This window comes from Cherax quadricarinatus, chromosome 53 (genome assembly GCF_038502225.1).
Source record: "Cherax quadricarinatus isolate ZL_2023a chromosome 53, ASM3850222v1, whole genome shotgun sequence".
NCBI lineage: Eukaryota > Metazoa > Arthropoda > Malacostraca > Decapoda > Parastacidae > Cherax > Cherax quadricarinatus.
The window spans coordinates 24,963,611-24,989,242 of NC_091344.1; the positions used below are offsets into that span (position 1 = coordinate 24,963,611).

At 36.8% G+C, this 25,632-nt stretch overlaps 1 protein-coding gene across 4 annotated transcripts in view; it reads right to left on the reverse strand.

The window, feature by feature from the left end:
- LOC128692299 (serine/threonine-protein kinase TNNI3K-like) overlaps window positions 1-25,632 on the reverse strand; it is a 39,404-nt gene extending 13,772 nt beyond the window's left edge. For 2 of the 4 annotated variants that reach the window (XM_070096484.1, XM_070096483.1), the window contains exons 1-11: window positions 25,564-25,632; window positions 23,286-23,451; window positions 22,010-22,403; window positions 20,059-20,268; window positions 18,007-18,139; window positions 16,549-16,693; window positions 14,950-15,130; window positions 12,018-12,149; window positions 2,559-2,742; window positions 825-940; window positions 285-446 (exon numbers count right to left, since the gene is read on the reverse strand). In XM_070096484.1, coding sequence (XP_069952585.1) covers window positions 285-446; window positions 825-940; window positions 2,559-2,742; window positions 12,018-12,149; window positions 14,950-15,130; window positions 16,549-16,693; window positions 18,007-18,139; window positions 20,059-20,268; window positions 22,010-22,403; window positions 23,286-23,437 — 1,809 coding nt within the window. In that variant the 5' untranslated portion in view covers window positions 23,438-23,451; window positions 25,564-25,632. Of the gene's footprint in view, window positions 1-284; window positions 447-824; window positions 941-2,558; window positions 2,743-12,017; window positions 12,150-14,949; window positions 15,131-16,548; window positions 16,694-18,006; window positions 18,140-20,058; window positions 20,269-21,928; window positions 22,404-23,285; window positions 23,452-25,563 lie in introns of those variants that run through there. The other 2 variants (XM_070096486.1, XM_070096485.1) reach the window with 2 other exon arrangements.

Sequence of the window (25,632 nt, forward strand, 5' to 3'; positions counted from 1 at the left end):
AACAGGTAGTGTTTCTTTTATATTTACAGGTAATGAATTCCAGATTTTAGGGCCTTTTATGTGCATTCAGTTTTTACATAGTGTGAGATGGACACGAGGAACATCAAAGAGTGATCTGTGCCTTGTGTTATGGTCATGTGTTCATACATGTCCATACATACATGCATGCATTAGTGTGTGAGGGTGGGGAAGGGTTTTATTTTTGAGTAAAACATGGAGTGCATTTTTAAAGTGCATACATGAGTTTATGTGGTTGTAGTGTATGCACAAAAAAAGTAACTTACACTTGGATCATGTAGACATGCTCCCACAAATCTGACAATGTATGGTGAATCCAAAGAGCCCAGAACAGATACTTCGCGGCAAAACATCTCAACGTCACTCTTCCCATAAGACATGTTGCCCCGGTATCTTTTTACTGCCACAATCTTATCATTGTACTTTCCCTGAAAGTTTGAGATTTAAACAAGTTACATAAAAATTGACCAAATTACTCTATTCAACTGCATTTATAGACAAAGAAATGATACTATATATAGCTATGCTGCACCCAATATTTTCACAATCAGTATCTTTATACATAACCCATTATTTTCACAAGCCACATCTTTTTACAGATAATATTGTTGCTGCCAGTCTTAGAACAGTAAACACTGCAGACATTTCCATTCTACAATTATTTGTGTATTTATGTGTAGGAAGATCCAGGAGTCCTTCTAGAATATGTCATGCTTAATTTATTCAACATTCACTTCTCTATGCACTAGATAAATAACATCCAAAACAAAAAAAACATTAATTGCCTTTATGTAATACCTACTCACTTTGTATATTTTCCCGAATGATCCCGATCCAATGTTTTCTAAACTCTCAATCTCTGATAAACTGAGGTGCAGGTGAGGTGGCAGCACCGAGCGCAAATATAGAACATCGATCTTCTCTGTAAGGTACAAGGGAGTTGGTTTCAAAAATAGTACATACTGTAATACCATTAATATGTAGATGACATACTTTTATGAGGATGCATTTTTCCCACCAGGGGCTTTATTGGATCAATAAAACAAAAGCTCTTGGTTAGCGAAACATATACCATACTCATAAAAGTATCTTAATATGCACACACACACATCTCATTTACATGTAGAAGAATTATAATTATTTTCTTTTATTATTATTATTATTATTATTATTATTATAGGCAGTTTGGAGGGATATGCTGTGTATCTTTATACGTATATGCTTCTAAACTGTTGTATTCTGAGCACCTCTGCAAAAACAGTGATTATGTGTGAGTGTGGTGAAAGTGTTGAATGATGATGAAAGCATTTTCTTTTTGGGGATTTTCTTTCTTTTTTGGGTCACCCTGCCTCGGTGGGAGACGGCCAACTTGTTGAAGAAAAAAAAAAAAATTTATTATTATTAACACATTGGCCATTTCCCACTGAGGCAGGGTGACCCAAAAAAGAAGAAACACTTTCCATTATCACTCACTCCATCACTGTCTTGCCAGAGGTGTGCTGACATTACTGTTCAGAAACTGGTATATATCTCCACACATAATTTATGATTGCGGAAATACAAAAATAATGAAACGTTTATATACTGCACTGTATAAGTAGCAGCAGTAGCAGGTCTTAAGAGTTTCATCAGTCACACAGTGAAGCTACCTTTAATGTACACCTTCAATGTCCTTATACATATATAAGCAAATAATAATTATTGCCACTGTAGTCTTAAGTTAGGCTTAAACTTGCCTAAAATACTCTCCATAATTATGGGCATTGTGCATGCACAACCAAATGTTACCCATCTCAGTGCAAACATTGTATCACATGGAAATAAATCTTTGACTTTGACACAATATACTAGTTTCATTCTATTAAGTACTTTAGCAAGACACTATTCTAGTGAATATATGAACAACTACAATCTAAAGAATCTCTTAGTCAATAATCAAAGACTGAATGTGAAGACAGAAGCTTGACCAGAGTTGTTGCTGTCAGAAAACAAGAAGCTGATGATAAAGCTGCCTCGTGTCTCACATAAATGAAAATAAAGCCAGCCAAGAATGTCAGAGCTGAGGATACATTCATCAAATTGTAGGTTAACAGTGAATTATTCCACCCATGATAGTGTGGCTTTTATTGTTTTAGTCTGACTGTTTACACTGCCCTATCTAGTTTCAACCTGCTACCTAGACACATCAGGGAAGATTTTGACTCAAGGTCACCAGGAAAGAAATCTTACCTGAATTTTCATGTAAGTACTGAATTAATCCAGATTTAACTATGCAGTGTGTTGGCAATTGCAGAAAATCTTGAAGACTTGAATATTTTAATAATTTTCTGATGCTGGGAAAACATTCTTAACTAATAGTGGTAGAAAAATGGCACAAACTGAAAGGAGGAAGCAATAAGTGCTAAAACCCTTGAAAATATTAACAAATTATTAATGAAGACTGAACATTAAGTTCATAGCTCTGCTCCTGTAGCTACAAACAGATAATCACAAACACCTCCTTACACACTAATATCTAAAGCAAATGAAAATATGACTACCTTGAATCATTGTCCGCAGCTTGCCAATTGGTGAAGGGATGGGAAAATAAGATGTGTCCAACCCTGAAAGATAATCTCCTCGAGCATAATCTTCGTACAGCCCTGGACGACGAAAGTGCTTTAGGAAGTTGGCTATATCATCATGTCCTCGATCATAGGCCCACACAAGGGGGGTCTGTTCTTCCTAAGCACAAAAAAAAAAAAAAAATGAGGAAACTGGTGAAAAAAATGTTTAAATCACGAGATTAAAATAATATTGTGCGGACAGACCCCAACACAGCATTACCACTAGCAGCTGACAGTTAACATAACTAAATATGGTAAACCTTGGCTCAATGCACTAATACAGAGAAGTGGACAGACAGTAATGGTAACCATGCTGGAGCCAGATAAGAATTTTTGCCAAAATAATAACATGCATTCTCCATGGGAAAGTAGAGAAGTATTCTTCCTCCATAAGCCATGCATGTCATAAGAGGCAACCAAAATGCTGGAAGCAAGGGGCTAGTAACCTGTTCTCCTGTATAAATTGCTAAATTTAAAAAGGAAAAATTTGTTAGGAGGGGCTTGGATTTCCAACAAGCATTCGTGAGCATGTTAAATAGGAGTGAATGGAGATGAATGGTTTTCGGGCCTGATGAGCTGTAGGAGTGTGAGCAGGGTAATACTGTGTGAAGGGATTCGGGGAAACCAGTTAGCCGGACTTGAGTCCTGGAAATGGGAAGTACAGTGCCTGCACTTTAGAGGAGGGGTTCGGGATATTGGAAGTTTAGAGGGACTTCTAAACTGTCATATCTGAGTGCCTCTGCAAAGACAGTGATTATGTATGAGTGATGGTGAAACTTTTGAATGATGATGGAAGTATTTTTCTTTCTTTTTGGGTCACCCTGCCTCGGTGGGAGACGGCCGACTTGTTGAAAAAAAAAAATAAATAAATAAATAAATAAATATATATATATATATATATATATATATATATATATATATATATATATATATATATATATATATATATATATATATATATATATATATATATATATATATAGTAGTAGTAGGTTGTCCTGTAGTGTACAGCCTGTAATTGTTTTACCTGGTGTCTTTTGTCTGTCTCATAAATATGCAAGATTACCACTTGCTACTTCTACTTACACTTAGACACTACACATACATGTACACGTACACACTCATCTGAGTTTTCGTCCTGGTCTTATTACAAGTGAGTGTAAATGCGTGTTGTAAAAGTCAACTAAAATGAAAATGCCCCCTGTAATTACTGTTTTACATGATGGTAGGATTGCTGGTGTCTTTTGTCTGTCTCATAAATATGCAAGATTACAGGCATGTCTTGCTACTTCTACTTACACTTAGGTCACACTACACATACATGTACACGTTTATTTATACACACTCATCTGAGTTTTCTTTGATTTTATCTTAATAGTTCTTGGTCTTATTACTTTTCCTTTTATATCCATGGGGAAGTGGAATAAGAATCTTTCCTCCGTAAGCCATGCGTGTTGTAAAAGTCAACTAAAATGCCGGGAACAATGGGCTAGTAACCCCTTTTCCTGTAAAGATTACTAAAAAGAATAAGAAGAAGAAAATTGTCAAAGTGGGAAGTCTGAATGTGCGTGGATGTTGTGCAAATGATAAGAAAGAGATGACTGTGGATGTTATGAATGAGAAGAAACTGGATGTCCTGGCTTTAAGTGAAACAAAGCTGAAGGGGGTGGGAGAGTTTCAATGGAGAGGAATAAATGGGATTAGGTCAGGGGTTTCAAATAGAGTTAGAGCTAAAGAAGGAGTAGCAATAATGTTGAAGGATAAGCTATGGCAGGAAAAGAGGGACTACAAATGTATAAATTCAAGGATTATGTGGAGTAAAATAAAGATTGGATGTGAAAAGTAGGTTATAGTAAGCGTGTATGCACCTGGAGAAGAGAGAAGTGTAGAGGAGAGAGATTGATTCTGAGAAATGTTGAGTGAATGCGTGGGGAGTTTTGAATTAAGTGTGAGAGTAATGGTGGTTGGGGATTTCAATGCTACAGTGGGTAAAAATGTTATGGAGGGAGTAGAAGGTACATTTGGGGTGCCAGGGGTAAATGTAAATGGGGACCCTTTAATTGAGCTGTGTAGAAAGAAATTTGGTAATAAGTAATACATATTTTATGAAAAAGAGGATAAATAATTATACAAGGTATGATGTAGCACGTAATGAAAGTAGTTTGTTAGATTATGTATTGGTGGATAAAAGGTTGATGGGTAGGCTCCAGGATGTACATGTTTATAGAGGGGCAACTGATATATCGGATCATTATTTAGTTGTAGCTACAGTTAAAGTAAGAGGTAGATGGGAAAAGAGGAAGGTGGCAACAACAAGTAAGAGGGAGGTGAAAGTGTATAAACTAAGGGAGGAGGAAGTTTGGGCGAGATATAAGCGACTATTGGCAGAAAGGTGGGCTAGTGCAAAGATGAGTAGTGGGGGGGTTGAAGAGGGTTGGAATAGTTTTAAAAATGCAGTATTAGAATGTGGGGCAGAAGTTTGTGGTTATAGGAGGGTGGGGGCAGGAGGAAAGAGGCGTGATTGGTGGAATGATGAAGTAAAGGGTGTGATAAAAGAGAAAAAGGTAGCTTACAAGAGGTTTTTACAAAGCAGGAGTGTTATAAGAAGAGCAGAGTATATGGAGAGTAAAAGAAAGGTGAAGAGAGTGGTGAGAGAGTGCAAAAGGAGAGCAGATGAAAGAGTGGGAGAGGCACTGTCTAGAAATTTTAATGAAAATAAGAAAAAATTTTGGAGTGAGTTAAACAAGTTAAGAAAGCCTAGGGAAAGTATAGATTTGTCAGTTAAAAACAGAGTAGGGGAGTTAGTAGATGGGGAGAGGGAGGTATTAGGTAGATGGCGAGAATATTTTGAGGAACTTTTAAATGTTGAGGAAGAAAGGGAGGTGGTAATTTCATGCACTGGCCAGGGAGGTATACCATCTTTTAGGAGTGAAGAAGAGCAGAATGTAAGTGTGGTGGAGGTACGTGAGGCATTACGTAGACTGAAAGGGGGTAAAGCAGCTGAAACTGATGGGATCATGACAGAAATGTTAAAAGCAGGGGGGGATATAGTGTTGGAGTGGTTTGTACTTTTGTTAATAAATGCATGAAAGAGGGGAAGGTACCTAGGGATTGGCGGAGAGCATGTATAGTCCCTTTATATAAAGGGAAGGGGGACAAAAGAGATTGTAAAAATTATAGAGGAATAAGTTTACTAAGTATACCAGGAAAAGTATACGGTAGGGTTATAATTGAAAGAATTAGAGGTAAGACAGAATGTAGGATTGCGGATGAGCAAGGAGGCTTCAGAGTGGGTAGGGGATGTGTAGATCAAGTGTTTACATTGAAGCATATATGTGAACAGTATTTAGATAAAGGTTGGGAAGTTTTTATTGCATTTATGGATTTAGAAAAGGCATATGATAAGAGTGGATAGAGGAGCAATGTGGCAGATGTTGCAAGTATATGGAATAGGTGGTAAGTTACTAAATGCTGTAAAGAGCTTTTATGAGGATAGAGAGGCTCAGGTTAGGGTGTGTAGAAGAGTGGGAGAATACTTCCCCGTAAAAGTAGGTTTAGACAGGGATGTGTAATGTCACCATGGTTGTTTAATATATTTATAGATGGGGTTGTAAAAGAAGTAAATGCTAGGGTGTTCGGGAGAGGGGTGGGATTAAATTATGGGGAATCAAATTCAAAATGGGAATTGACACAGTTACTTTTTGCTGATGATACTGTGCTTATGGGAGATTCTAAGGAAAAATTGCAAAGGTTAGTGGATGAGTTTGAAAATGTGTGTAAAGGTAGAAAGTTGAAAGTGAACATAGAAAAGAGTAAGGTGATGAGGGTATCAAATGATTTAGATAAAGAAAAATTAGATATCAAATTGGGGAGGAGGAGTATGGAAGAAGTGAATGTTTTCAGATACTTGGGAGTTGACGTGTCGGCAGATGGATTTATGAAGGATGAGGTTAATCATAGAATTGATGAGGGAAAAAAGGTGAGTGGTGCATTGAGGTATATGTGGAGTCAAAAAACGTTATCTATGGAGGCAAAGAAGGGAATGTATGAAAGTATAGTAGTACCAACACTCTTATATGGATGTGAAGCTTGGGTGGTAAATGCAGCAACGAGGAGACGGTTGGAGGCAGTGGAGATGTCCTGTCTAAGGGCAATGTGTGGTGTAAATATTATGCAGAAAATTCGGAGTGTGGAAATTAGGAGAAGGTGTGGAGTTAATAAAAGCATTAGTCAGAGGGCAGAAGAGGGGTTGTTGAGGTGGTTTGGTCATTTAGAGAGAATGGATCAAAGTAGAATGACATGGAAAGCATATAAATCTATAGGGGAAGGAAAGAGGGGTAGGGGTCGTCCTCGAAAGGGTTGGAAAGAGGGGGTAAAGGAGGTTTTGTGGGCGAGGGGCTTGGACTTCCAGCAAGCGTGCATGAGCGTGTTAGATAGGAGTGAATGGAGACGAATGATACTTGGGACCTAACGATCTGTTGGAGTGTGAGCAGGGTAATATTTAGTGAAGGGATTCAGGGAAACCGGTTATTTTCATATAGTTGGACTTGAATTCTGGAAATGGGAAGTACAATGCCTGCACTTTAAAGGAGGGGTTTGGGATATTGGCAGTTTGGAGGGATATGTTGTGTATCTTTAAACGTATATGCTTCTAAACTGTTGTATTCTGAGCACCTCTGCAAAAGCAGTGATAATGTGTGAGTGTGGTGAAAGTGTTGAATGATGATGAAAGTATTTTCTTTTTGGGGATTTTCTTTCTTTTTTGGGTCACCCTGCCTCGGTGGGAGACGGCCGACTTGTTAAAAAAAAAAAAAAATATATATGTATATATATATACAGTGGACCCCCGGTTAACGATTTTAATCCGTGCAAGAGGGCTCATCGTTATGCGAAATAATCGTTATGCGAATTAATTTTCCCCATAAGAAATAATGGAAATAAAATTAATCCGTGCAAGACGCCCAAAAGTATGAAAAAAAATTTTTTTTACCACATGAAATGTTAATTTTAATACACACAAACTGAAAAAGGCATGCACAATTACATGACACTTACTTTTATTGAAGATCTGGTGATGATTGATGGGATGGGAGGAGGGGAGAGCATTATCTTCTTACTGTTTAGAAGGGGAATCCCCTTCCATTAGGACTTGAGGTAGCAAGTCCTTTTCTGGGGTTACTTCCCTTCTTCTTTTAATGCCACTAGGACCAGCTTGAGAGTCACTGGACCTCTGTCGCACAACAAATCTGTCCATAGAGCTCTGTACCTCCCGCTCCTTCAAGACTTTCCTAAAATGGGCCATAACATTGTCATTGAAATAGTCACCAGCACGGCTTGCAACAGCTGTGTCAGGGTGATTTTCATCTATAAAGGTTTGCAGTTCAACCCACTGTGCACACATTTCCTTAATCTTTGAAGTAGGCACAATGGATTCCACAACTGGCATAGGCTTCTCAGGGTTAGCCCCAAACCCTTCAAAATCTTTCTTAATTTCCATACTAATTCTCACCCTTTTTACCACAGGGTTGGCACTAGAAGCTTTCTTGGGGCCCATGGTCACTTATTTTCCAGAAACAGCACCGAAAACACTGTAATAATACGAAATATTCCGAGTGTATGCTTGGATGTTACCGCGGAGGCTGGCTGGTAAACAATGGGACGGCCGGCACATGTGAGGGCACATTGGACGCGTCTCGGACGAAAATCGGTATGCGGGTTTTTAATCGGTATGCGGGGCAAAAATTTTGCGATAAAAGTAATCGTTATGCGGAAAAATCGCTATGCGATGCCATCGTTATGCGGGGGTCCACTGTATATATATATATAAATATATATATAATATATATATATAATATATATATATATATCTCTATATATATATATATATATATATATATATATATATATATATATATATATATATATATATATATATATATATATATATATATATATATATATATATATATATATATTTTCATATAGTTGGACTTGAATTCTGGAAATGGGAAGTACAATGCCTGCACTTTAAAGGAGGGGTTTGGGATATTGGCAGTTTGGAGGGATATGTTGTGTATCTTTATATGTGTATGCTTCTAAACTGTTGTATTCTGAGCACCTCTGCAAAAACAGTGATAATGTGCGAGTGTGGTGAAAGTGTTGAATGATGATGAAAGTATTTTCTTTTTGGGGATTTTCTTTCTTTTTTGGGTCACCCTGCCTCGGTGGGAGACGGCCGACTTGTTGAAAAAAAAAAAAAGAAAAAAAAAAAATATATATATATTACTAAATTTAAAAGGAGAAGCTTTTGTTTTTCCTTTTGGGCCACCCCGCCTTGGTGGGATATGGCCGGTGTGTTGAAAGAAAAGAAAGATATATATATAATATATATTACAATAAACTACATTGCTAACAGGATAAACATGATACTATAAGAAATAGTAAGATGTACAACACTACCCATTAATGTTTGAGACAAAGGCAAGCCATAGTTAAGGGAAAATAGACTATAGTGCAATACTGCCCATCAGTCTTATTACTAAATGCAACACACATCAACAATCATCCCCATTACGTCTGTAAATCATGAAAACTCTTTACAAATGAAGTTGCATGCTTCCCTTTTCCTTTTTAGAGCTTTGCTTAAAAATCATCTCATCTCTCAATACTGACCAAACCAACCAAAACAACTTCTAATCAGTTTGAAGCAACTCTCCCAAATATTATATTGTATGACCTCTAGTTCTAGGTAGCAGGTTGGTAGACAGCAACCACCCAGAGAGGTACTACCGTCCTGCCAAGTGAGTGTAAACGGAAGCCTGTAATTGTTTTACATGATGGTAGGATTGCTGGTGTCCTTTTTTCTGTCTCATAAACATGCAAGATTTCAGGTACGTTTTGCTACTTCTACTTACACTTAGGTCACACTACACATACATGTACAAGCATATATATACTTACGTACCCCTCTGGGTTTTCTTCTATTTTCTTTCTAGTTCTTGTTCTTGTTTATTTCCTCTTATCTCCATGGGGATGTGGAACAGAGTTCTTCCTCCGTAAGCCAAGCGTGTCGTAAGAGGCGACTAAAATGCCAGGAGCGGGGGGCTAGTGACCCCTTCTCCTGTATATATTACTAAATGTAAAAGGAGAAACTTTCGTTTTTCCTTTTGGGCCACCCCACCTCGGTGGGATATGGCCGGTGTGTTGAAAGAAAGAAAACATGCAAGATTTCAGGTATGTCTTGCTACTTCTACTTACACTTGGGTCACACTACACATACATGTACAAACATATATACACACTCATCTGGGTTTTCTTCTATTTTCTTTCTTGTTCTTGTTTATTTCCTGTTCTCTCCATGGGGAAGTGGAACAGAATTCTTCCTCCGTAAGCCATGCGTGTTGTAAGAGGCGACTAAAATGCTGGGAGCAAGGGGCTAGTAACCTCTTCTCCTGTATATATTACTAAACGTAAAAGGAGAAACTTTCGTTTTTCCTTTTGGGCCACCCTGCCTCGGTGGGATACGGCCGGTGTGTTGAAAGAAAGAAGAAAGAAATGACCTCTAGTCTATTAAACATCTGCCAATCCATAAAAATATTACTGTTTGAACCATTATTTGTAATACTGTTGTTATTATGTGCAACTTCAAGATTATTATTCTTATAAACCTTGCATTAGTATTAAGACTAAATAAAGATTTTAATACAAGTTAAACACTCTTATCTTGTCTAGATTTAAGTAGTTTTTATGTACTAGGATCAGTCTGCTAGAACTGCCCCGGCATGATAGTGACTTTCTTTGTAATTCTTTCTTTCTTTCAACGCACCAGCCGTATCCCACTGAGGTGGGGTGGCCCAAAAGGAAAAACGAAAGTTTCGCTTTTTAAATTTAGTAATATATACGCATGGCTTACGGAGGAAGAATTCTGTTCCACTTCCCCCATGGAATTTCTTTGTAATTAGCAAACCAAAATTGTAATTACACATTGTATCCTTTACAAAGAAATAAAATCTTTATCTTTACTTAAAATTAAAAAATGATTACCGTGCGCCTCATTCATTGTGCTTTAGAAATATTTTAATTGACAGAGATTACTAATAAGCTTACTGCAGACTTTTAATCTACTCACCTAAGCAGTGCAAATTAGATACAATCTTCAGTTACGTAAGCTCTATACAATAATTTTACTTAATTCATAATCACTATACATGAACGAACGAGGAAGAAAAAAGGTATACAAAAAATGGGAATGAGGAAGTATCAGACTCATGTGAATGTGACAGACAGCTGGGAGACAGACCACATGGGTCAACAGCAAATAAAGCTGACTAAAACATAAGCAGTGTTACCTTGCATGAAAGTAAAACACAAGCAGTATTATCTTACAGGATAGTAAAACCTCAGGAAAGATGAATGGTGTAGGCAGAGGGAATAACTATGGAAAACACAGAAAATAATAAATACAGAATAATGGAAACATAAAGAACAGGCAGTAATACAATAACAGATACCAAATAAGAAGGAATAGGAGAATTATTCATTATTTCTTAATTGGGTGCACAAATTGAGGGCAACTTCAATAATTATCCTATACTGGAGACAGTTGCTCACACTATGTGCTACACAATGATGATTAAGGTGAATTCACAAGTGACAATGATCAAGACTATACAGAAGCATGATGATAATAGGGAACAAACGATCAACATTCAAATGATAACTCATATAGAATCCTTTTCATTTAAAAGAAGTGTAATACTGCTGTATATATTTTGCAAGACCTCCATGAGGAAGTGAAGAATCTTTCCTGTGTAAGCCATGTGTGTCATAAGAGGCAATTAAAATGACAGGAGCAAGGGATTAGTAATCCCTTCTCCTGTAAAACTTAATAAATGTAAAAATAAAAAAAAAAGCATTGCTTCTTTTACAGGTCATCTTGCCTTGGTGGGAGACAGCCAGTGTGTTATTAAAAAAAAAATTGCCAGTGATGTTATTAGGCTTGTATGATGTTATGCAGTGAGAAAGGTACAATACAGTATGGTTATGAAAAAGTTCAAATGTCCATGAAAAATGTTAACTTTATTTCTCAATGAAACTTTTTCATACTTCAGAGAGTAGTAACCTCCCCACATCTCTCCCTTTTCCACCCCATGAAAATGAAAAAATAATAATTTCATAACAAGCCAAGCCAATACATACAGGAAACTCTCCTTACACCTGATGCCCATTTACCTAGCAGTATATAGGTACCCAAATTGACTGCTATAGGTTGAATTCTGAGGAAGAGGACCAAAGGACCCTAACAAATAAAGCACTACTTGATTTTATTGTGTTTTCATGGGGTAACAGTGTACTGGGGCTTGAATATCCTAAGAAATTTGTCTTTTCCTTCACCTTCTTCTCAGAATTACAACACCGATCATGAGCAGTAAGGTTGATGTCTGCTCCATGACTCAACAGAAGTTGAACTATTCTTGTATGGCCATGGTAACATGCTGAGTGAAGAGGTGTGTGGCCATCTGGACTCTGAAACAACAAAATTTTAATATTTATATTATACTGTATATGACAAAAAACAGTGTAAAACAAAAGCCTGTAATTGTTTTACATGATGGTAAGACTGCTGGTGTCCCTTTTTCTGTCTCATAAACATGCAAGATTTCAGGTACATCTTGCTACTTCTACTTACAATTAGGTCACACTACATATATATGTACAAGCATATATATACATACCCCTCTGGGTTTTCTTTTATTTTCTTTCTAGTTCTTGTTCTTGTTTATTTCCTCTTATTTCCATGGGGAAGTGGAACAGAGTTCTTCCTCCGTAAGCCATGCGTGTCGTAAGAGGCGACTAAAATGCCGGGAGCAAGGGGCTAGTAACCCCTTCTCCTGTATATATTACTAAATTTAAAAGGAGAAACTTTCGTTCGTCCTTTTGGGGCACCCCACCTCAGGGGGATATGGGTGGTGCGTTGAAAGAAAGAATGACAAAAAACAGAAAAGCAAGCAAACATTCACATCAATATACGTATAGGAAAGGCAACTATGAAGAGTAAAGTTATTTTCTGGTACAAGTACAGTGGGGTGATGCATTCTGGGAAAGTAACTGCATCCAGAAAACAACAATAATTTTAAACCAGAAGCACAAAGAAGCAAGAGACAAGGCTGTATACCAACCTGCAGAGAAATACAGTATATAAGAGATAATGTAGGAACATATGGATCTACTGTATTGCCAATGTCAGATGACAAAATCCAGGAACACAAAAGCATGGAAAAAAGTTAAGATTGAACCGAATTCCAGTGAACAAAAAGGTTCTTTTATACTTGGAGTGGTAAACAAAGGAAAGGAATAAAAAAGGGAAGAAAGTATTACTACCAGTAGAAATTAAAAAAATTATTATAAATTAAACACTAAGGATAGGACACTAGGAACACATATACTACTGTAGCTACAAATAAGTAATCACAAATGGGTAATAAAAAAAAGTTGTGTTTGCTGTAATAATGTTTTTAATTTACATAGTGAGGATAGTGAGGCTCAGGTTAGGGTGTGTAGAAGAGAGGGAGAATACTTCCCGGTAAAAGTAGGTCTTAGACAGGGATGTGTAATGTCACCATGGTTGTTTAATATATTTATAGACGGGGTTGTAAAAGAAGTAAATGCTAGGGTGTTCGGGAGAGGGGTGGGATTAAATTATGGGGAATCAAATTAAAAATGGGAATTGACACAGTTACTTTTTGCTGATGATACTGTGCTTATGGGAGATTCTAAAGAAAAATTGCAAAGGTTAGTGGATGAGTTTGAGAATGTGTGTAAAGGTAGAAAGTTGAAAGTGAACATAGAAAAGAGTAAGGTGATGAGGGTATCAAATGATTTAGATAAAGAAAAATTGGATATCAAATTGGGGAGGAGGAGTATGGAAGAAGTGAATGTTTTCAGATACTTGGGAGTTGACGTGTCGGCGGATGGATTTATGAAGGATGAGGTTAATCATAGAATTGATGAGGGAAAAAAGGTGAGTGGTGCGTTGAGGTATATGTGGAGTCAAAAAACGTTATCTATGGAGGCAAAGAAGGGAATGTATGAAAGTATAGTAGTACCAACACTCTTATATGGATGTGAAGCTTGGGTGGTAAATGCAGCAGCGAGGAGACGGTTGGAGGCAGTGGAGATGTCCTGTCTAAGGGCAATGTGTGGTGTAAATATTATGCAGAAAATTCGGAGTGTGGAAATTAGGAGAAGGTGTGGAGTTAATAAAAGCATTAGTCAGAGGGCAGAAGAGGGGTTGTTGAGGTGGTTTGGTCATTTAGAGAGAATGGATCAAAGTAGAATGACATGGAAAGCATATAAATCTATAGGGGAAGGAAAGAGGGGTAGGGGTCGTCCTCGAAAGGGTTGGAAAGAGGGGGTAAAGGAGGTTTTGTGGGTGAGGGGCTTGGACTTCCAGCAAGCGTGCATGAGCGTGTTAGATAGGAGTGAATGGAGACGAATGATACTTGGGACCTGACGATCTGTTGGAGTGTGAGCAGGGTAATATTTAGTGAAGGGATTCAGGGAAACCGGTTATTTTCATATAGTCGGACTTGAGTCCTGGAAATGGGAAGTACAATGCCTGCACTTTAAAGGAGGGGTTTGGGATATTGGCAGTTTGGAGGGATATGTTGTGTATCTCTATACGTATATGCTTCTAAGCTGTTATATTCTGAGCACCTCTGCAAAAGCAGTGATAATGTGTGAGTGTGGTGAAAGTGTTGAATGATGATGAAAGTATTTTCTTTTTGGGGATTTTCTTTCTTTTTTTTGGGTCACCCTGCCTCGGTGGGAGACGACCGACTTGTTGAAAAAAAAAAAAAAAGTTATAACACTGTATATGATATGCCCGAGGCAATGGGAATAATGTAAACACTAAGCAAACCAGAAAATATTCCTAAAATCTTGCAAAAAGATTTGGATAGATTCAGTATACAGTGAAGAATAAAATGATTTATGGGAAATTGGTGAAAGTAAAAGCTAAGCATATGAAACTTGTAGACTGTATTTTTCAATAAAATCTTAATAATAACATCTGAAATTGAAGTTTTGGCAATTCTGTATAGAACATATGAGGAATTACCAACAGACCCTTGGCTGTCATCAAGAAGAAACTTGATTAGTTGTTCAGGCCAATTTCTGATCAACTGGGCTGTGGTGCATATGCTGAACTGTATGGCTACCACCAACAGCCTAGTTGATCAAGCCAGCAATAAGCTAATGATGTATTAAATATTAACAAGGAGCATACAAGCGAGTATATCTTAAAATTTTCCCAAGTATACAGTACCTGGTAATTAACTGAAGCAGCATCTTGGCTCAGTACATAGTCTACAAGGTCTATACACTGTCCTCCAGTACAAGCTGCATGCAAAGCAGTTTCTCCCCAGAGATTCTCTTTCAAGAGGAGACTGGAGCCTCCATAAGTCAGCAAAGCTTTGGCACACTCAATCCATCCATGGTAACATGCTCTGTGGAAAAATATTTTCATAATTTAAAGGAAAATGGTACTTACTTGGCTCAGCCATTTACACTACTAATTAATATTCTAGCATGAAGGAAATACTTTGATAAATACAAATATAAATAATTTATTTCTTTTCTGGTGTACAGGTAATGTAGTTTACACCTAATAAAATATTGTTAGTATTGTTTCATTACATTTCCTTGTAAATCTATATTTTAAAAACACTTAATGTCTTCATCTCTTCATAAATTTATCTTTCTAGCCTTTTTTTCTGAAATCAGTGCAAGTTAAATAGTAAAAATAAAAATATCTAATTACTGACAAGGCCTAGATTACTTATAATAAAGTACGAACATTTAAAGACAATTTCGACAAGCACTCCTATAAAGACTATGTTGTGCGTGGTATTTCAGGCAAGTCTTAATTTAACAACTTGTGTGAGTTACATAATTCATAGTAGTACATAAATGGTGAATTCAAAATTATTATATTCATTTGTAGAATTGTTTAACATGGCAAGACAGCGATAGTATGAATGGTGAAAGTATTTCTTTTTAGGGGTCACCCTACCTCAGTGGGACAGCCAGTGTGTCAAAAAAAAAAAAATGATCAGAAAAGAATTTTTTTTTTTTTTTTTCAACAAGTCGGCCGTCTCCCACCGAGGCAGGGTGACCCAAAAAAGAAAGAAAATCCCCAAAAAGAAAATACTTTCATCATCATTCAACACTTTCACCACACTCGCACATTATCACTGTTTTTGCAGAGGTGCTCAGAATACAACAGTTTAGAAGCATACACATATAAAGATACACAACATATCCCTCCAAACTGCCAATATCCCAAACCCCTCCTTTAAAGTGCAGGCATTGTACTTCCCATTTCCAGGACTCAAGTCCGACTATATGAAAATAACCGGTTTCCCTGAATCCCTTCACTAAATATTACCCTGCTCACACTCCAACAGATCGTCAGGTCCCAAGTACCATTCGTCTCCATTCACTCCTATCTAACACGCTCACACACGCTTGCTGGAAGTCCAAGCAAGTTAAAGCATTTATGCACATTTTTTTTTTATTTTTATTAACAAATCGGCCATCTCCCACCAAGGAAGGGTGGCCCAAAAAAGAAAAACTTTCATCATCATTCACTCCATCACTGCCTTGCCAGAGGCACACTCACACTACAGTTATAAACTGGGAAGTACAGTGTAGGCACTGCACTTTCCATCTCCGGCAGGCCGGACTTGAGTCCTGGAGATGGGAAGTACAGTGCCTGCACTCTGAAAGAGGGGTGTTTATACACATACTGTGTATTATATGTTTTGGGTTCATGAAACATGCAGGAAAACTAAGTATACAACAGCAAAAACCCAAATCTGTCAACTATGAGGAATTACTGAAGTGGAGAGTGAAATATACATACACATGGAGTGGAGTATCAAGGTAAACATTAGTGATGTGAGCATCTGTACGATACTGAGGCTGTAGCAGTAAGCTGAGGATACTGAAGTGTCCATTCCTTACACAGCAGTGCAGAGCAGTGTTACCCTCATCATCCTGGAGTTGTACTGTAGCAATCACACCAAATGTGAATACAGCACCACAGGCATACTAAAATACAATTATATATATTATTATTATAATATTTTATTATATTCCTGGGGAGTGCTTGACCTGTAGGGGACACAGAGCACCTAGAAGAATAGGAGGCATTCAGATCTGATCTAAGGAAGAGGACAAAAGGTCCAATTTCTTGGATCAAGAGCCCCACAATTATATACAGCATATGCTGCTTAATCATTCCTTGAATTTAGTGAACAATCTTAATACTAAACATATGACAATTTTTCTAAAAGAATTAACAACCATTTTTAAAAGAATAAAAAATGTTGGTCTCATCAATAACAAACAATCAAGCTGATTCAACACTTAAAGCTGTACACAACAAAATATTTGTATTGATAAAACCAATAAAACATTTTCTATGGAAAATAACAATACAGTATAGTATTTTTTCTCAGTTTATCTTTAATTAAATAATCTTAAGATTTAGTTTCAACACCAAGAAAATTCGGTAACAAGTATTACAAATTCACATCACAGCTACTGAAAATTTTCATATACCATATTCTAAAATTACATACAGTAACTAACTTTCAAGCTATTTTCTTTTAGCTTACGATAACCCAAAAATAACCCCTTCTCCTGTATCAATTACCTAAAGTAAAAAGGAAAAAACTTCATGAAAGCATTTCACCTTTATCGGGTCACACTGCCTTGGTGGAAAATAGCCCATGTGTTAAAAAAAAATTAACCCAAAAAGCCTCAGTGTGATTAATTTCCACTGAAGTCTTTCCACAGAACATGAGAACAAAGCCACACTGCAACAGGCCTATCAGAACATAATAGGCAAGTCCTTCTTAAACCCAGCTCATCGTACTGTAGCCAGCAGTAACAGCTTGGCTGGTTGATCAGACCCCGATCCACTGCGAGACCTGGTCATTGACTGGTCCGTGGGGGTGGTGACCCCCGAAACACCCTCCAGGTATACCTAAGTATCTATTTTACTGCTAAATTACCACAGGTAGCATGGTACAAGGAGCGTTGTTATGTCTCATTCCATCTGCAAATCTCTGATTCTTTCAGTCAAGTATATGATATTCCACCGAACTACAGGTTACTTATGGTAATACTGTATATACACAGTTGTAAACAAGAATATTATTTCAACATTCATGTGGGAATCACTAAACCCATAGGGATCATACAGTGCCTGATAGCAGTGACCAACAACAGTAAAGTTTCTATACATCTTGCTGTCAATAAATACTCTACCATCTTAAACATGCTTTAATTTTCACAGTGTTTTAATTATACTAACCTCTTGCTCCTTTTTTGAGAAGTAACTGTACAATTTTGTAATATCCTCGAGTAGCAGCCAGGTGCAGTGGTCTGTCACCAACAGATCCTGCAATATTAACATCGACTCCACGTGACAGTAAATACTCAACTACCTGCAAAAACAGACAAATCACACCAAAGATATTATACTGATGCAACCATATAAACAAATATTTGTACTATAGTACTATACTGTACACCTGTATACAGCAAACCTTTAGCTAGTCTTAAGTTTACCCAAAATGCTCTGCACATACAGGGGCTTTCAGCATGTACACCTAATGTCATTCTCTTCTGTACAACCACTGTATCATGCTGAAATAAAATATTATTATTATTATTAATACAGTATTATTATTATTTTTTTTTTAACAAGTCGGCCATCTCCCACCCTACTGAGCAGCACAACATAGTGTGATTTTGACTTAAGAAATCGTAATGACACGATTGCAAATAAACCATACCCCCGGCCGGGATTGAACCCGCGGTCATAGAGTCTCAAAACTCCAGCCCGTCGCGCTGGTCTAGTGGTTAGCGCGACGGGCTGGAGTTTTGAGACTCTATGACCGCGGGTTCAATCCCGGCCGGGGGTATGGTTTATAGTGTGATTTTGACCAAACATAATTAAGGAATGCATTTGTTATTTAATAGCATTTGAAAAAACTTTTTGGTATGCTCCATAAGCATGGAATCTTCAAGTTACATGCAAGATCTTGGTAGTCTGCATTTTGGAATTTTTTTCCTCTGACCTAAGTTGAGCCTAAGAGTTGAGTGTAAGCAGAGATATGTACTGTCACCCACTCTGCCTATAGTTGTTTTCTGGGAGTGTAGCAAGTCTGGATATTTTCATCACTCCATCTCATCTCTGGATATTAACAACGGCACTCAAGAGAAATACTTGTGATTATGGGTGTGCCAAAGCATCGATATCAGTTGGTATCAGCAAATTTTGATGGTATCGGTATCAACATCAATTTACAATGGAGTATTGGCATCAGCCAATTTTGATGGTATATGTATTGGTATTAGCCTAAAACTGAGTACTGGTATTAGCAAAAAATTTGGTACTGTACCATCCGTATTAGAGATACAAGAAGTGCCAAGAAGAATAAGCATGAATCTCTGACGATACTGAATTAGAGACAATGAAAAGAAAAAAAAGAGCTTATGCAATTAGTAGCGCAGATTGTAACCTAGAGATAAGAATACCAAAGAGGTTAATACCGCAGGGTAAAACAGATCAAACACACACATTACAGAATACCTGAGCACTCCAGCACAACCATCAACTACTGACAATTCTACTTCCACATCAACACAAGAACCAAATACGTTCACCTCAGCCCAGTAGGACCACAAACATGTCAATAAGCAATGATAACAAAATCTCTCAGTTTGGTTATTACCAGCAGCAAAATGATAACTAGTCCCTAGTTACAAGCAATGTAATTGTCTTCTATGACACACAGCTTTAGAGGTAAAAATTATAACCTATTTTCTCCATCCAGATAATTGAAAAGGAAATATTACACAAATAAATACTATGGATAAAATCACAAGATGATAATGATAAGTGTATCAATAAATACTATTGATAAAATCACAAGATGATAATGATAAGTGTATCATGAATACTGTATAAGTACGCAAGAATTAATAACATTATCAGAATGTCCTAATACAGTGGACCCCCGCTTAACGATCACCTCCAAATGCGACCAATTATGTAAGTGTATTTATGTAAGTGCGTTTGTACGTGTATGTTTGGGGGTCTGAAATGGACTAATCTACTTCACAATATTCCTTATGGGAAAAAATTCGGTCAGTACTGGCACCTGAACATACTACTGGAATGAAAAAAGTTCGTTAACCGGGGGTCCACTGTATATCCTAAAAGGTTACTATGTACGAGATATTTATCATCCCATGTCTGAGAATCAACTGATATCCATGGGTGTCATGCAAATCTCTGTTTAACACACTGAACATAGTATTACATATACAATTCTTTTCTGCAGGATAAGTCTCTTACAGATTCATTTCCAAAGAGGCAGGCAATATGGAGTGGGGAAAAGGAGACAGCATCCCGAGCCTCTATGTTAGCACCCCGCTGAGCCAGAGCTTGAGTCACCTCCAGGTGACCAGCAAGACATGAGATGTGAAGGGCAGTTACACTCCCTGCACCAGCGTGGTCCAGGTGATTGCATTTTTCAAGAAATAGTCGCACTAATTCAACTTCACCCTGAAAAAATAAAAACATATTAAATGCCAGGAATACATAAATGCTGGATACATATAATTCATGACATCATCGCAACAAAGACTGAAAACAATTGTGTTGAAGATTAGGTACTCATAATTGCTTAACTCTTCAATATAAGCCATGAAAATAGATTGTCATTGCAAATAACCCTAACAGACATGCACACAGTGCACTGCAACTTTATAGAATATAAAACAATTGAAGAAGAATAAATGGGGAAACAATAACATATTTTCATTTGATAAACACATTTCTGTCCCCAATGAGCCAGTTAAGTCCAATGTGGAATTTACACTCAGAAAAGAAGTCCTCCTTTGGAACCACAATCATGTCAGTGCTCACTTTTTGTACCCAGTAACAGCTAGGACTTGCCCCAAAAGCTCCAAGAACCAATCAAACTGCCAGGATAGGTGTCAGAAACCATGGACCTCCCCAGGGTCTCCCACAGTCCCTTATGCAGAAATGTCTCTTCAACTGACATTTTAATTCATATTTTTAAACTTCAGAGGTCATTCTCAAAACAGCTACACTTCATCTCCGGACCTTTTCAAGAATGTCCACGCTTTCTTGGGTGTAGGCACCAAGCCACTGTTACGTATTCCAATTTTGCTTTAGCGTATGTTGAAAACAGATATTTTAGCATCCACACTCAACATATCTATACAAGTTACAGTGCTAGTGTAATGTAGGATAAGATTAATGAATTTGTCTACCATGTTTTATAAGTGACGTAACAAAAGACTTTCAAGAAAAATTCTTGCAAGCAAGAACAGAATGTAAAATGAAACAGATCAAGAGCTAAGTCTGTTAGGCTCTTTAAGCCAACAAAACACAACAATGGCTATTCTTGAGGTAGAGGGTGGAGGCAGAGGTTAGTTCTAGATCAAATAATGTCAGCTCTAGCCGAGACCTGGCAGATTACGGAGTGCATCTTTTATGGTGTCTGGTAGTGTATCAAATGCATATCTAAGTGATGTCTACTGCAGATATTAGCACCTGGAATCATTTTATTTCTTAAGAAACCATTAAGATATCTAAGTAATCTTCTTTCTACATTATCTTCCTATATTGTCTAGATTTAATCCTTTGTCGTGCAGCGGTATGTGTGAAAAGTCTGACTCTCTCTTGCTAAAAGTTAAATGTATCTCATAATGTGACAAAATTAATATAATTTTTTTCTGATTTGATTGTCTTGTGCAATGATGCTTTATGTGAGCTGGTAACCTGCAGAGTAATTTTCATAATATTATTTTAATTTATTATATATTAATAAACACAATGTTATACATATGACTGTGAACAGCAGAGAGAGGAATTACAATAGCTATGATTTATGCCACAAAAAACTATAAATTGCAATAGAGATAGATTATGACTGGTGGATATTAATATTCAGAATTGTATAGTAAAATACTGCCACCTTTCTCAAGCTTTTTATGGCTACTGTGAATAAATATTAATTATGGTACAATAAGAAAAAGATAGATATTTTAATTATAGGAACAATCTATTAAAATAAGAGAGAGAGATATAGGCTAACAACTCCACAAAAATAATCATATTAAGGAATATGTATGTAAAGAAAAATGCATGTAGGCTATGTACAAAACACTATATATCTAAGTTAGGTTATACACACCATTCAAACATCCCTGAGTAGATTATGGTGAAATCACTTCAAGCAGGCAGGAAAGGCTACCACTCCAAACACTATGTTAACCTTGTAAGATGCCAAATGAAGTGGTGAGAACCCATTTCTACTGATAATAGAAGGATCAGCTCCTTTTTGCAGCAAAAGACGAATTTGATCCCTTATTTCTTTGTTTGTCTGAACTTTTATTTGATGTTTGCACTTCTCCAATTCACTTTTATTTTCTTTAGTGGTGTTTTGATTTTCTTCTTTCCGATTATTTTTGTCACGTGAAGGCTTCACAAGCTGAATGAAGCAAGGGGCCCGAGATAATGCTTCGTCTTCTTCCTTCTTCTCTTTCACTTCATCAATTTTAACACCAAGAGTGGATAAGCAGCAAAGGTTCATGAGACTCAGGCCACTGTCTAACTTCTCACCAAAAGCATCAGAATTTAGATTGATCAAATGGTCTGATGTTCCATTGCTGACAAAAATAAATACAAGAATAAATTCCTTAGCTCCAGTTCTCCCTGCTGAACAGAGAATCATTCCTAGGAAATATGTTCAGGGTGAATTCAATCAAAGAGAGCTTAGTTTACCATACCATACAAGTGCAATAAATGAAAGTTAATAGTGAAAGCAAACTTGCATGAAGAAACTGAAATATTAGGTAAAAGGAGCTATAGAGAGTACATTTTGGCTTATAGCTAATAATGGGCCTTTGTTCTAAGTCAAAATATACAGTATGCCTTATGCCATCTATTTCATGTGGATTTACTTATACCTTAATTTACTAGAATAAATGAGGGGTTAGGTTACAGAATTTGTTTCCACATCCCAGTATCTTCAATGTATTTTATATAAGACATCAAATATACCCCTCCTCCCACTTTATTGTCTGTAACAAGTACACTCCAGCCATTTCCCTTTTTTTTTTTTTTTGATAAACCTAAGTCAAGGCTGACAGCCCCTGCCACTTCTGAGAACACATCTTACGTACAGACTTCCAAACATTATTCATGGGCCCATTGCACACCATTGCTCATGTTCACTGTCTAAATATAAAACAAGGGGGAGGGAGGAGAAGTAAAAACTTTAACTTTGAAATCATTCTGAAAAATGTCATTCAAAGAGAGTGAGTACTTTACTCTATTAATGAAGTTATGAATGATAAGGATAGGAACGTCAAACTTGTTCACTTCAACAGTTCAATAATTCAACCACAGATATACATAATTTTAATGAGTCAAAAAATACCACTTGTACCAGTATCTTAAAATATAAAAAAAAACACTCTGCTAACACAAACAATTATAACAGTCATTAAGAGTATCTATACTGTATTATAATATTATCTATTACATACCATAAGACTCTTCTGCCTTCTGTCAGATCATCAATGTCCTCCATATGCAGGTCTTCCTGCAGCTTTTCTTCTAAAAGAGCATAATTTTCTAAAATCTTTCTAAGAAGCTCTTGAGAGCACGTTGACTGAGGCCTTGACTTATAATTTCCCATACCTATAGTGTTAACTGAAAATGAAGCAAAATTCAAATGAAAGAATCACAAAAGAAAATCTTCCACAAAGTTTACATTATACAATATGCTCCTCTTAGCCTATACTGTATAAAGACCAATGGAAAACTCCTAAAATCTCTAGATGATCAAAAGCTCCAGCTGCAGGTCATCACATGACTAAGACCCGAGTCAGGAAACACTTGAACTGTTTCCTGACAAACCTTACCTTACCTAACATTCAACTCTTCATAAAATGGCCTCACATATTTCACAAAATTTATGCTTACAACATCTATGTCCTTTCCGAACCACTGAACAAATTTAAACTGTTGTCTAAAATTATTTGTAAATACATACATGAATCCTGAATAAAGGTTATATTATCTTTTCCACCTAATTCAAATTCAGTAAATAAGGTGCTACACTGTATTTACTGACTGCTAAGTGAACAAGGGCAACATGTGTAAGGAAACATGCCTAACATTTCCATTCGTCCTAGGATCAAGCTCCAGTCCCTCGGTGTGTGAGCTGACGCCGGTACCAAATGAGCTACAAGCACTCAATAGTTTTATCCTGGGATGGGTGGACATATTCATCATGTTTCCTTACATCTGCTGCTGCCCCAGTTCACCTAGCAGTGAGTAGGTCCATGTTGTTAGGTGACATGTGGGTTACATCCTGGGAAAGAGGATCAAAAGGAACCCAATAGAAATAAGCTACAACGATGGGCTCTTTTTATAGGTTTCCTGGGTTGTTGATTCTTCTGGTTAATCAACTCAGTAAAATTTTGTTTTTCTTATTCTACAATAATTCTGTTAATTATTATTACATGTATTATTCTTAGCAGTAACAGTAAGTTTATTCAGGTATACACAAAAGAGTAGTAGTAAAAGTAGTAGTATTAGTAGTATAAGTAGTAGTAGTAGAAGTAGTAATATAAGTAGTAGTAATATAAGTAGTAGTAATATAAGTAGTAGTAATATAAGTAGTAGTATATAAGTAGTAGTAATATAAGTAGTAATAATATAAGTAGTAGTAGTAGTAGTAGTAATATTAGTAGTAGTCATATAAGTAGTAATAGTAATATAAGTAGTAGTGGTAGTAGTATACCTGGAGAGGGTTTTGGGGGTCAGTTCCCCTGCAGCCCAGTCTGTGACCAGGCCTCATGGTGGATCAGGGCCTGATCCACCAGCTGTTGCTGTTGGCTGCATGCAACCCGATATACAATGTATAAGTAGTAGTAGTAGTAGTATAAGAAGTAGTAGTATAAGTAGTAGTAGTATAAGTAGTAGTATAAGTAGTAGTAGTATAAGAAGTAGTAGTATAAGTAGTAGTAGTATAAGTAGTAGTAGTAGTAGTATAAGTAGTAGTATAAGTAGTATAAGTAGTAGTAGTAGTATAAGAAGTAGTAGTATAAGTAGTAGTAGTATAAGTAGTAGTAGTAGTATAAGAAGTAGTAGTATAAGTAGCATAAGAAGTAGTAGTATAAGTAGCATAAGTAGTAGTAGTATAAGTAGCATAAGTAATAGTAGTATAAGTAGCATAAGTAGTATTAGTAGTAGTATTAAAGAAAGCCTAGAGCCACAATTATACAATAGCTGAGAAAATGGGAGGAGGTTAACAAGTTTGATATAAGGACATAAAGGACAGGTACAGTCCCTTGGAACAAGAGCCCCTCACCAGCAAGAAACTCCCCTTGAGAGGAAGGAGAAGGCCAAGTCAAACTTCCTGAATCAAGAGCCCTTCACTGGCATCAAGGCACTCCTCTTCCCTTGAGGGAAGGGAAGAACGCTTCCAATTCCCTGGATCAAGAGCCTTCACTACAGGGGGACGTGCCGGTGACAGCACATATATAACCTACAATTTTAGCTAAGTAAATAAGTGCTTGTCTCCCTGACCCACAGTAATAACATTTATTTATAAAAATACAGCATTATAACATGTAGCAAAGTAATGACACTCAAAACTAGAACAAAAATAACCTCTGATAATTAAAAATTTTGGCATCCACACACAAGATTACCCAAGTTCACATATATACTGCATTATATACTGTATTATCTTATTAATAACACTCACAATTATGTACACATTTCACAGTATAAAATACAATAGATAAAACTCACAATTAACCGTGAAAACTGCGATAAAGTAATATATTTAGACCAGTGTTGTTGCTGCTGCTGATCCAAAAA